General features: G+C 48.6%; 1 protein-coding gene across 4 annotated transcripts in view; it reads left to right on the forward strand.

The window, feature by feature from the left end:
• Positions 1-4,387: 4,387 nt before the first annotated feature.
• The window catches only part of Rufy2 (RUN and FYVE domain containing 2), a 34,345-nt gene continuing 25,469 nt past the window's right edge, over positions 4,388-13,263 (forward strand). For 2 of the 4 annotated variants that reach the window (XM_055598894.1, XM_055598896.1), the window contains exons 1-2: positions 4,394-4,451; positions 7,041-7,214. In XM_055598894.1, coding sequence (XP_055454869.1) covers positions 4,448-4,451; positions 7,041-7,214 — 178 coding nt within the window. In that variant the 5' untranslated portion in view covers positions 4,394-4,447. Of the gene's footprint in view, positions 4,452-5,445; positions 5,640-7,040; positions 7,215-13,263 lie in introns of those variants that run through there. The other 2 variants (XM_055598897.1, XM_055598895.1) reach the window with 2 other exon arrangements.

Raw genomic sequence — 13,263 nt, forward strand, 5'->3', positions numbered from 1 at the left:
GAGCTGGCCCTGTCTCCTGTGTGGGCAGATGGGAGAGTTGGCTCTGGTGGCATGGGAAAGCTGGCCTCACCCCTCACCAGGGCAGTGCTGGAGAGCTGGCCCTGGTGGTATGGCTGCGGCAGAGCTGGCCCCCATAGGAGAGCTGGTCTTGGCCTTTGCCAGTTGCCACAGGCAGAGGTGTCCCCACTCCATTCCCTAGGCAGAGTGGGAAAGCTGACTCTGGTGGCACAGGAGAGCTGGCAGGCTGACCAGCTCAGCTACCACCCAGGCTCAGATCCAGGGCTTTGAATTGGTCCACCCCAACATCTATGAATTGCTGGTGCCCATAAAGCAGCTGGTCCTGTAAAACCAAAGCTGCAGGATCTCCATGACAGGAGGCAATAAGAGCGTATACCAGAGGAGTCCAGTATTGATACTGTAGCAGAAGCCAGAGGTCTTGAACTCATGACTAATGACTCATTGCAGTGAATATTTGCGAGTAACGGTGCTTGGGTGTGTGACACAGACACACTGAAGCTTCCATGGGGAGATTTTTTTTTTTTTTTTTTTAATAGGGAGGTTGCAAGGACAGAGGGGCAGATATGGAGGGAAGGGGAGATGAGTGGAACAGGGGTGCATGATGTGAAAGTTACAAAGAATAAGAAGTTAAAATAACAACAACAAAAAGTCTTTAATAGACACTGAGTGTTCAGGATCCCAGTGTACCATTGAACCTTTCTCAGGGTGAGCTTTTAAGCACAAAAACCATGTTCTCCATTGACATACTTCAGTTAACCAGAACAGCCAGAGCAGAACTACAGAAGCTAAAAAGCAAGGTTAGAACATTTTGAGACTTTCCCGGAATTATATGGACTTTGATGGATTAGGACTTTGTTTTAGTTTTGGTAGGTGGTGCTGTCTATGTGCTGCGTTTTACACCCTGAATGGTGCTCCCATCATGGAGTCAGTTGTGCTAAGGTCTAGGGCCCTGTTACATACCTGACACCAAACTACTATAGCATATTATTAAGTCTAAGTTAGTACAGGGGCTGGAGAGATGGCTCAGAGGTTAAGAGCACTGGCTGCTCTTCCAGAGGTCCTGAGTTCAATTCCAGCAACCACATGGTGGCTCACAACCATCTATAATGAGATTTGATGCCCTCTTCTGGCATGCAGGCTTACATTCAGGCAGGATACTGTATACATAAAAAATAAATCATAAAAAAAGATTTATTAAGCTAGTAGAGAAGAGATAAAAAAAAAAGGCTTGAACAGGAGTTTTACAATCAAGAACTGTAAATAAGGTCGAACCCTGAGGAAAGGTGGTAACTAAATAAAGAATAATCCCAGCATTCAACCACATACTTACAAGACAGCAATGATGAGGAAACTCACTTCCAGGCATTCCGAGATAGAACAGCCAAAGCTTCTGAGTCTGTTTGTGTTGCAGTGTTGACAGTCAAATCCAGCACCTACCTCTGGGCCACATTTCTAGACCTCAGAATTTACACTGATGGGTGTAGTGTAGAGAAAAGAGAAAAAGATTGGTAAATTACTTTAAAGGTAACCCTGGCAGGGCAGTGGAGGCACACACCTTTGACCCCAGTGTGAGAATGAGACAGCTAGCCCCAACCTGATGGCATTGTTTTTCTTTGCCTGGAAATGAACTACTCTATCCCAGTCATTAGAGTGCTTAGACCTGAGTAATAATTTACACAGGTACCCTGTGATGACCAATGGCATCCCTTAAGGGCCATTGACCTTTTGCTCTGGAATGCCTGGAGATCCTAGTGACCTGCAGGCAAGTTACGAATAGGATAAGTTGCTGTGAGGTATTAACAGCTCCCTCTGCTTCTGTACAGCTGCTTATCCTATAGGTGAAATGGGCTTTTCATCACAGTATAGCGGGAAAGTAAGAAACAGCGGAGGATTCCATGGGTAATTATAATACACAGTTCTGATATCTGCCTTAAAACCCCACCACAGGGCTGGAAAGATGGCTCAGAGGTTAAGAGTACTGGCTGTTCTTCCTAAAGGTCCCGAGTTCAATTCCCAGCAACCACATGGTGGCTCATGACCATCTCTGAGGTCTTCTGCCCTGCAGGGACACGTGCAGGCAGAATGCTGTATAAATAATAAATAAGTAAATAAAATTAATCTCTGTTGGCTCTAAGACTTCCATCTTTTTGCTAGCACAAATGAGAATGAATAAATAGTATAATTATTTATACTATTGAATTATAATTATTTATACTAAATGAATAAATTAGTATAAATTTGAGTTGAACCTAAGTCTTTGGTTTCTTCCAGTGGATTCAAATGCCACAACATCAGCACTCAGAAGGCAGAGGCAGGCGGATCTCTGAGTTCAAGACTAGCCTGGTCTGAAGATCGAATTCCAGGACAGCCAGGGCTGTACAGAGAATTCTGTCTCACAAAAACAAAAATCAACCAAACCAAAAAAAAAAGTAAGGTAACCCTGATTTCCTCAGAATTGTGCTAATTTAAAAAAAATGTTGCACAACATTTAGTTATTGGGTGGCAGATGCTTTTGCCCTCCCGACAATTTTCAGGAGTCAGTTCTCTCCTCTCGCCATGTGGGCTGGTGGCAAGTGCCTGTACCCACTGAGCAATCTGGCAGACCATCACAGGCTCGGGTTCCTCCTAGACATGAAGACGGGAGGAATTAAATAACAACGTTGTACAATGTTTCCTTCGCAGGAAGGGGGCCTAAGCAGCCTAAAGCCGACGCTCCATGGTGTAGGGCCCTGTGCTTAGGTGGTGGTGATAAAAGCAGGAAATTATTCTCCCGAGAGTTAGAGCAGTACTGACCTCTGGAGTCAACTGTTCTTAGGCTTTAAGGGTCTGAGTCGGTCTTTGTTCTATCTTGATCTACCACGTACTCAGTGTAGGCCTCTTTATAAATATGCTTCTCCCTGTATGAAAATTAAAGAAAATTTACTCTCCACTACATATGTGTTGAAGGCCAGCCTGGGCTACATAAGCCCTCTCAAAAACAGAAAAAAATCCAAAAACCAGAATTCATAGTCTTTCTGTTATGTGAGCACCCACACGCCAAACAATAAACTTCTTAGGAAAAAAAAGAAAATGCTTCTCCATTAGACTTGCATCTAGTATATTACAAACCAAAGTGTTGCTTTCACGCCGGGATTTGCAGCTGTCTACCTGCTTTGGGTGGTTGGTTGAAGTTTTTGACGTGGGTTTACTAGGTCCTGAATCAAGGTCTACTTGCTTTTGTCTCAAGGGCGAGTTCCTGGGTTACAGGTGTGTGGCACCGCTTGTCTGTTTCAAGTTTTATCTATGGCAAGTCAGAAAGGCAGGAGGAAACATTCCTTTATGTATATAGGCTTTTTTTTTTTTTTTTTTTTTTTTTTTTTTAAAGACAGTCTCCAGTAGCCCAGGCTGGCCTTGAAATCGCTAGTATTTGGGAGAACGAGCTATGTTGTACAGGACTGAAGAAGTCAAACTACCACCATCTTTAGCCGATTGGCTCGTTCTGTTTACAGAAGATCACAGCTGGGCTGGTTGGCTTGCAGGGAGAATCTTCACAGGTGTACCCAGCCACCCCTTGCAAGCACTTGTTCCGAAATTCTGCCCTAACTGCAAGTGGCTTTAGGGAGGAGCCAAGGAAAGGGCCAGTGGAGCCGAGGAGAGATCATCCTCACTGTTTCAAGGTCACACACACACCATTCCCCACAGCTCATTGATTCTTCGCGGTGAACGGTGCTAATTTGGAAGAATCGTACTTGGTTTGTCCTCGAGATTTTGGGACGATCAGGCATTGTTCACACCGCCCCCAGGAAAGGAATTTTAGCAACAAACACCCCAGGTCATCTTGCCTCCACCTCCTAAGATGGTATTTTATAGCTCCACCACACCCGCTTACAAAGTATGACATTTTGTCATTGGGGACAGGGTCTTTCTAGCTAGCCTAGGATGACCTGGGAACCTGGAGTTCCCAGCAATCTTCCTGCCTCCACCTCCTGAGAGAGTGCAGGGATTGGCAGCGCGCACCACCGCACCCAGATTTCAGTGTCTTGTTTTTGAGACCTGGTTTTGCAGCTGAGCCTGGTCCCATCTCGCAAGTGCTGGGATTGCGGCCCCCAGCTCTGTTAATTGCAGGAGGTTTTCTAAAACCTGTCGGCCACTCTGGGTTTGTCAAGATCAAAGGAAGCCTGCGAGGATGAAAGTCTGCAGGGGGCTTGAGGCCCCTGCTACATCTACCCTCGGCCTGTGCTGCCTAGATCCCCGCCACGCCTTTTTCTCTGACGCTGCGGGGTTGGTCGGGGAGAAATCCACTGGAGACAGGCTCCGTGCGGCCGTGACGCCCTCCCGCCGCCGGGGGCGCTGTGGCGGCGCCCGGCCGGGTCAGACGCGGTGGCCGCCGCGCGCCTGCGGGGAGCTGCCGACCCGCCCCGCGAGCCGGTGTCCTCCGCGCACCGCCGCCATGGGTAAGGGCAGCGGCCGGGGTCGCCATCCTCCGCTCGAGACGCGCAGTCACGGGGAAGGGGGACCAGGGCCCCCGGGGTCGCCATGGCAACGCGCGGCCGCCCGCATCCCCGCGCCCCGCCCGCCCTGGGGCCTGGCAGCTGGAGACCGCAGACCGGCGGGGACCGGGGCGTCCGGGGACAGATGCCCCAGGCTGGAGGGTGGCGGGCGGGAGGCTGGGGAGGGGAGGGGAGGGGAGGGGAGGAAGGGAGGGAGGGGAGCGCTGTCACGCCAGGCCCCGGGTGCGCGCCCGCCTGCAGGTCGGGGGTGCGGTGGGAGCGGGGCGGCCTCCGGGGTCTCCGGGGGAGCGGCGCGGCCGGCTCCACCTGCGGTCGCCGCGCCTGCACAGCGACCCTCCTAGGCTCGTCGGGTACAGGTTACAGGTTGTGATGAACGCTCTTAAAAAGAGAATTGTGCCGATTATGAAACGTCAGGTGGTTTCACTCCGGGCGCGGGGAGTGTGGGGAGAGGGAGTCACCCCACGGAGTGGAGGAGATGATGGGGCAGACCCTTCCCCACCCAGCCTGGCTGGTTTAGATTGCAGAGGATTCGCAGTCAGGAGTCAGCCTAGAGAGCTGAAATTCAAACCGTAAGAGAGGACCGGCCACTGGGGACTCTTGTTTTGTTTTTGAGACACGTTCTCGCTCTCTAGTTCTGGCTGCCCAGAAGCTTGCTCTGTAGACCAGGCTGATCTTCATCTCAGAGTTCCGGTCAAGGGTCTGCCTCATAAATGTTGGGATTAAAGGCGCACCGCCACGCCCGCCCAGAGCTGTGTGGAGATCAGTGCTTTGTGTTTCACATCTCAGTTTTGTCGCCTTTGCGGAAGATATTTGTGCCACTTGGCAGTGTTCGCAGCGTTGGGAAAACAGCTGATCTTTTTTTTTTGTTTGTTTGTTTGTTTTTTGAGACAGGGTTTCCCTGTAGCTCTGGCTGTCCGGAAATTATTCTGTAGACCAGGCTGGCCTCAAACTCAAAAAGAGATTCACCTGCTTCTGCTTCCTGAGTGCTGGGATTAAAGGCGTGTGCCACCACCGCCCATCGAAACAGCTGATTTTTAAAAGTATTTTTAATGGGTGTGTACCTGAGTGTGGGGTCCCCCAGAGGCCAGAGGTACTGGGTCGCCTTGGAGCTGGAGTGAAGAGTTGCCACAGGTGTGTGTGTGTTTACCTTGGGTCCTCTGAAACAGCAATTCCAGATCTCCACCTGAGCCCCCTTACCAGCTCACACTAGAATTTTTTTTTCTTTTCTGTCTTTCTTCTGATTTGGAACGTTTGTGTTTTGAGACAGGGTCTCACTATGTAACCCTCACTGGTCTGGGACATGCCTCCCAGTTGCTGAGATTAAAGGCATAGAGTGAGCTGTTTCCGTATTTCCATATTTGTCAGAGTATTTTGATTTATTGTTGTGTTTTATTTATTGTTGTGTTTTCCTGTGATGTTCTAAAATCTGATAAGTTTATCTTTTTTTTTTTTTTTTTTTTTTTTTGCCAGTGTATTTGAATTTTATCTATCTATTTATTTATTTTTGGCTTTTTAGACAGGGTTTTTCTGTGTACCCTTGGCTGTCCTGGAACTTACTATGTAGACCAGGCTGTCCTTGAACTCAAATATCTGCCTGCTTCTGCCTTCCAAGCTCTGGAAGTGTGCACCACCACAGCATTGCTAAACTTTTTGAAATAAAGATGTGTATATATGTATGTGTGTATGTGTGTGTGTATGTATAATGCCCTCAGAGGCAAGAAGAGAGTGCTGGGCCTCCTGGTGCTGGAGTTACAGGTAGTTGTTAACCATTTTAATGGATGCTAGGAACCGACTTTTGGTCCTTTGGAAGAACAGCAGCCTTATTCTTCCTTAGAAATCACTGGGCTGCACCCACCCATTAGCCACTATTTGCAAGACCCTCAGACGCATGGCTTAGCTTTCTAAGCTTGGCCACAGAAAATCATTTTACTTTAAGATGTGTGCAGCTGCCAGAGGTATTGGCACACGCCTTTCAATCCCAGCACTCAGGAGGCAGAGGCAGGCAGATCTCTGTGAGTCCAAGAGCCAGCTTGGTCTAAAGAGAGAGTTCCAGGACAGCCAAGGCTACACGGAGAAATCCTGTCTCGAAAAAAAGGATGTAGTAGATGCACAAGTGTGATGGATGGGTAAGTGATGGTCAGTGTGTGTGTGTGTGTGTGTGTGTGTGTGTGTGTGTGTGTGTGTGTAGAAAGTAGGCACAAGTGTGCCATGGCTGGTAAGCGATGTTCTCAGGAGGAGCACAGGTGGTCAGGCCTGGAGTCCCCTCTGAACCCTCTTGCCAGCCCAGAGAGCAACATTCTCTGTGTGGAATCTTAAGGATAGTTCATACGCACTGGCTGCAGTGGGCATGGCATTTTGCTTCAGCTTGTGAGAGAGAAAGAGGTTGTGCCATAGTACCTTGGCCTGGGAGATGGCCGCTTGTCAACCACAGAAAAGCAAACTGTTGGTTTCCAGGAGAAGGGACAGATTGGTGTCCTTGTCATTTTCGTCCTGCCCTGGGAATGATGTTGGACCTCCTTGCATTTTTTTCAGCTACAAAAGACCCCACGGCTGTGGAGAGAGCCAACTTGTTAAACATGGCTAAGCTGAGCATCAAAGGGCTCATTGAGTCTGCCCTGAGCTTTGGCCGCACACTGGACTCTGACTATCCCCCTCTGCAGCAGTTCTTCGTGGTGATGGAACATTGTCTGAAACACGGCCTTAAAGGTATGAGACTCCCCAAAGCAATCCACCTTCCGGCCCCTCTCTTTCACCCTATCTTTGAGAAATAGCTTTGAGGCCATAGCTACTCTTGCTTTGCTCTTTAACTACTAATGCTGGGCCAGAGGTGTGGCTTCATGTGACCTGGAAGGCCTGAATTTGATCTTTGGAACCCCAGGTTGAGGTGAAGGAGAGAGAGAACCCTGTGAGGTTCTTTTGGCCGTGTCACACCCCCACATACAGCACACAATAATAATAAAACAAAACACTGAATTTTGTTTTTAGGATAAAGTGTTACTATTGTGTTTCCTAGTAGATGATCTAGAAAAAAATTCAGTAATTGGTGAAAAACATGCTTGATCATTGCCATTTGCTTCCCCCCACCCTTCCTGGTGCAGGACCCTGAAGGTGGGGCAGGAACAGCAGGGAGTGATGAAGACCTCAGGCTATGGGTGAGGTGGTGAGTGAGACCAGAACAGACACTTGGGAGGCAGGCTTCCCTGAGCAGCTTGTTCAGTTGGGGGGAGCAAAGTCTGTTTGAACCTTCAGTGAGTGGGCAGAGGCCTCTGGGGGTGGCAGGGGCTGAGGTGCTGAGGAGGCCTTATTTGAACAGAGAGGAATGCCAGGTGCTTGCCCGACATGACCTTATAAGGAGAGGGGCCGGTTAACCTGGCTGACCTCCTGTGGTGTGGGCAAACATGGGGGTGCAGGACTGTGTGTGCCTGGGCCTGGGCATGCAGGCCCAGGGCAGGGGAGGGAGTGGTCCTCACGCCTGCTGCTCTAAAGAAGAGATTTCCAGGGCTGGAAAAGACTTCACCCCACTCCTGCTCCGGACCAGCTCCTCCCAGCTTCACAGTCCTCCAGCCCCACAGATTATTATTTTATTATTATTATTAATTATTTGAAATAGTACTGTATAATCCTGACTGGCCTTGAACTCACCACCGCCAGAAAAATATGACATTTTAATTTATGAGTAGAGTTTCCTCATTTCTTAGGCCAGCCAGTGGTGGCACATGCCTTTAATCCCAGCACTCAGGAAGGCAGAGGCAGGCAGATCTCTGTGAGTTCGTTCGAGGTCAGCCTGGTCTACAAAGTGAGTCCAGGACAGCCAGGGCTGTACAGAGAAACCCTGTCTCGAAAAAAATAACAATAAAATTACTACCTTTATTTACACATGCATGCACACAGACATAAAGGTCAGAGGGTAACTTGCAGAAGGCAAGTGCCTTTACCCACTGAGCCATCTCACCAGCCTTAGCTTTCTTTTGAAAATGAAACTTTCCAGGCATGGTGGCGCATGCCTTTAACCCCAGCACTCAGGAAGGCAGAGGCAGAAGGATTGCTGTGAGTTCAAGGCACACCAGGTCTACAAATCAAGTCCAGGACAGCCAAGGCTACACCAAGAAACCCTACTTCAAAACTCTCCCCACATCCCCCAACAACAACAACAACAACAACAAAAAAAAAAAAAAAAAAAAAGAAAATGAAACTGAGTGGTGATGCTGGCATGAAATCATTAATAGTTTGATCCCTGTTGAAGAAATAAAGTAGATGACTGAAATGTCTCAGCATGGGGATGTGCATGGAGAAGTGTCCTCTTAACCAGGTTGCTATAGAAACAAGTGATCCTAGAAAGGATGATCCTCCGCTATGCAGGTCATATTGTGTGGTTTTTGAAGGTCTCTGTGTAGCCTGAACTCATTGCATAGACCAAGATGGCTTCGAGTTCACAGACGTCCACTCCTCTGCCTCCCCAGCACTGGGCTTAAAGGTATGTTCCATCATGCTGGGGGTAGTTTTGTTTTGAGACAGGGAACTGACAAATAGCCCAGACTGGCCTGGTAGTTGCCATGTAGCCTTGCACCCGCTTCCCAAAGGCTGAAATGGTGGGTGCCTTCTCTGGGCAGAGGGCAGAGAGCCTTATCAAGGGATCATGCAACTTAGTACTATGTTTGGAGTGAAACACAAGACAGCAGGCTGGGGAGATGGCTCAGTTTAAGGACTGAGTTTGATCCCTTGTACCGAAATGCCTAGTACCCCGTACGCAGAAAGCTAGAAGGAAGGATCCCGTATGCAGGAATCCCTGAACTGGGGAGGTAGAGGCAGCAGGGTCCCTGGAGCTCAGCTGGCTCAGGTGATGATCCATTGGTCCCATGGGGAGACCCTGCCTCAAAACGATGGCTCTCGAGGACGCCACCCAAAGCTGGCCTCTGGTGGCTTCCACTGTGCAAGCAGGCACACACAAAACAAAACCAAAATAAGATGACAGTTCAGTATTCAGCTTTTAAATATATACTGGATAATAACAGTTCTTATACTTAAAATAACAATTAAGCCTGGCATGATAGCACATGCCTGTAATCCCAGCATGTGGAAGGCGGAGGCAGGAAGATGAGGTATTTAGGGCCATCTCCGCTACAGAGCAAGTTTGAGGCCATCGTGTGTTGGCTGAAGTATTTATGGTGGTAAACTTCAATCCCAGCACTAGGAAGGCAGAGACAGGCAGATCTCTGAGTTTGAGGCTAGCCTGGTCTACATAGGGAGTTCTGGGCAACCAGGATGACATAATGAGACCCTGTTTAAAAAAATAATGTGTGGGGCTAGAGAGATGGCTCAGAGGTTAAGAGCACTGACTGTTCTTCCAGAGATCCTAAGTTCAATTCCCAGCAACCACATGGTAGCTCATAACATGTATAATGAGATCTGGTGCCCTCTTTTGGCCTGCAGGCAGAACACTGTATAAATAATAAATCTTTTAAAAATATCACATACATATGTGTGTGTGTGTGTGTGTGTGTGTGTGTGTGTGTGTGTGTGTGTGTATGTATATATATGTATAAGTATTCCCGCCTGGGGCTGGGGGTGCAGTTTTGATCTCTCACTCATATGATCAGTGACTGTGTGGAGGGCTAAGGGTTCTACCCCAGGCCTGAGTGTGCTGCTCAGTTAATAGATTGCAGGCTTACCCTGCCAGGTTTGATCCCCAGCAATGCCTAAACTGGCCTTGGGGCGTCTATCTGTAATTCCGGCACTTGGGAGGTAGAGGCAGAAGCATTAGAAATAGACAGCCATCTTCAGCTACCTCCCAGGAGATCCCCCTCTCTAGAGTTAAGACTGTTCCCAACATTTTCCAACATTTGTACCAAGTGCTGGGAATATGTCCGGGAACATGTTCTAGGATTGCTTCTCCACTCCCACCCCCAAACAGACAGGTTTCTCTGTGTAGCCCAGGCTGTCCTAGAACTGACTATGTAGATCAGGCTGGCCTTGAACTCACTGAGATCCGCTGCCTCTGCCTCCTGAGTGCTGGGGTTAAAGGTGTGCTCCACCACTGCCCTGCTGGCCAGGCTTTCTTGAGAAGTTGCAGGCAATAGGGATTTGTGAAGGCTTAGGTAGTGTAGCAGCTGCCTGTGGGTGGGAGCCTCTGCTTCGTCACGGCTTCCGCCCATTGTCTGTCTAAAGTATGTTCCTCTGTGGGCTACGTGTTCTGTGTAGATGATGTGTTCTATATTACCGTGGCTGTTCTATAATTCTGAAAGTCGGGCAGTCTTCTGCCTCAGCTTCCTTGTAGCTGGAACCATAGATGTATGTCACCAAGCCCAGCTTCCAGATACCTTACAAAATGTTTTTATTTTCTAAATTATGGGCCAGAGCTACAGAGTAAGACCCTGTATTGAAAAATTAAAAAATGAATTATGTGCATGTGTGTGTGTGTGTATAGGGCTGTGTGTGAGTGCAGGTGACCATGGAGGCCTGGAACTTACTGAATTACAGGTGGTTGAAGCTGAACTCAGGCCCTTTGCTGGATCCGTGTGTACTCTTGACTCCAGAGCCACCTCTCCATCCCCACCCCCAATACTGAAATTATATTTTTGTATGTGTGTATGTATGCTTCTCTATGCCATGTATATGCAGTTGCCCAAGGACGCCAGAAGAGGGCGTCTGAGCCCCCGGAGCAGGCGTTAGCATCAGTGGGAACCCTCCTGGCCTGAATTACAAACTCCGGAGGAGCAGCAAGGGCTCCTCACTGCTAAGCCATGTGCCCAGCCTACAGATACTTTTAAAAAGAAGTTTTTAAATTTATTTTTAATTATGTGTGTCTGTGTGTGGGGTTACAGGCGGCTGTGTGAGCTGGGTCAGGCCTCTGGGAGAGCAGTATATTCTCGTAACCCCTGAGCCATCTTGTCAGCCCATCTCACAGGAAATTAGCAGTTATGTGCCAAGGTGTGAGTGTGTGGGGGTCAGAGGACAACTCGCAGGAAGCATTGTGTGGCCTGGGGATCAAATTCTGGTGTCAAGCTCACAGGGGGTGACTTTACCCAGAGCCGTCTCCAGCCCGCTCCTCTTGTTCTCTCTCTATAGATCTATATATAATGGCAGTGATAAAAATCTTCTCTCCTAGATTGCTAACTTGGAATTTGATGATCATGGCAAATAGTTGAAACTTCAGTTATTTTCAGGTTTATTATCTTTTATTTCGTAAGCAGTGAATTATAGATTGTGGTGACAGGCTTATCACAGTGCATCATTCTAAAGCTGCTTTGTGATTTCTCTCTCCACAATAAAGGTGCTCTTGGCGGCTGTCCTTTCTTAGGTAATGCTTGTGATAACCACTTTGTATCTGCAGGTTTTGACTATTAAGAAAAAAAATGTTAGTATGACCTGGAGAGGACAGGAGCTCCACAAGGACCAAATACATCAGGGCACAGGGGTCCTCTATGAGACTGTTTCTCTAACCAAGGACCATGTATGGATATAACCTAGAACCCCTGCTCGGATGGCAGCTCAGCATCCAAGTGGGTTAGCCTAGTAAGGGGAACAAGGACTATTTCTGACATGAATTCAATGGCTGGCTCTTTGACCTTGCCCCCCACCCCGCCCTGAAGGAGGAGCAGCCTTGCTAGGCCACAGAAAAGGACAATGCAGCCTGTCCTGGTGAGACCTGATTAAACTAGGGTCAGATGGAAGGGGAGGAGGGCCACCCCTTTCAGTGGACTTGGAAAGGGGCAGGAAGGAGATGAGGGAGGGAGGGTGAGATTGGGAGGGAAAGAGGGAGAGGGCTATAGCTGGGATACAAAGTAAATAACCTGTGATTAATATAAAAAATAAAAATTAAAAAAGAAAAAAAAATGGGGCCAAGTGTAGTGGCACACCTTTAATCCCAGTACTTGGAAGGCAGAAGCAGGCTGATCTCTGTGAGTTCAAGTCCAGCCTGGTCTACAAAGAGAGCTCCAGGACAGCCAGGGCTTGTTACACAGAGAAACCCTGTCTCAAAAACCAACCAAACAACCAAATAAAAAGATGTGTGTGTGTCTTTTTAATTTTAATGACTGCATGTTTGTTTGCTGCCTGCATGCAGTGCCCAAAGAGACCAGAAGAAGTTATCTTCTACCCCGGAGCCACTTGTAAAGTTGTTGAGACCCAAACCTTTGTCCTCAGCAGCCTGAGATGGGGTCTCTCACACAGAGTACTTGCTGTATAACTGAGGATGATCTTGAACTGTTGACAGGGTTTCTCTATGTAGCCTTGGCTGTCCTGGGCTTGTTTTGTAGACCAGGCTGGCCTCGAACTCACAAAGATCTGACTGCGTCTGCCTCCCAGAGTGTTGGGATTACAGGTGTGCACCATCATACCCAGCTGCTGCCTTTCCTTTCTATTGAGACAGGATGTCACTTAGGCAGGCCTTGAACTCTGATCCTCCTGCCTCAGCCTCTCATAATGCTAAGATTATAGGGATGTGTGTGTGTGTGTGTGTGTGTGTGTGTGTGTGTGTTACTTGCACACTCTGTGCACACAGAGGCCAGAGCAGGACAGTGAGTGTCTTTCTGTCGCCCTCTGCCCTGCAGTCTTGAGACAGGCTCTCTCACTGAACCGGAAACTCTAGTCTCACTAGGGCAAGCTAGCCAGTGGGCCCCAGGGCTGCCCATCTCCACCCTCCAGGGCCGGGATCTCAGGCACACGTGCAGCCGTGCTCAGCTTGTTGCGTGGGCGGCGGGATTAACTCAGGTCACCTAGCTTGAAGAGTAGGCATTGTCAGCCACTGGCCCGTCTC

This window comes from Psammomys obesus, unplaced genomic scaffold (assembly GCF_907164565.1).
Source record: "Psammomys obesus unplaced genomic scaffold, mPsaObe1.curated_primary_1811, whole genome shotgun sequence".
NCBI lineage: Eukaryota > Metazoa > Chordata > Mammalia > Rodentia > Muridae > Psammomys > Psammomys obesus.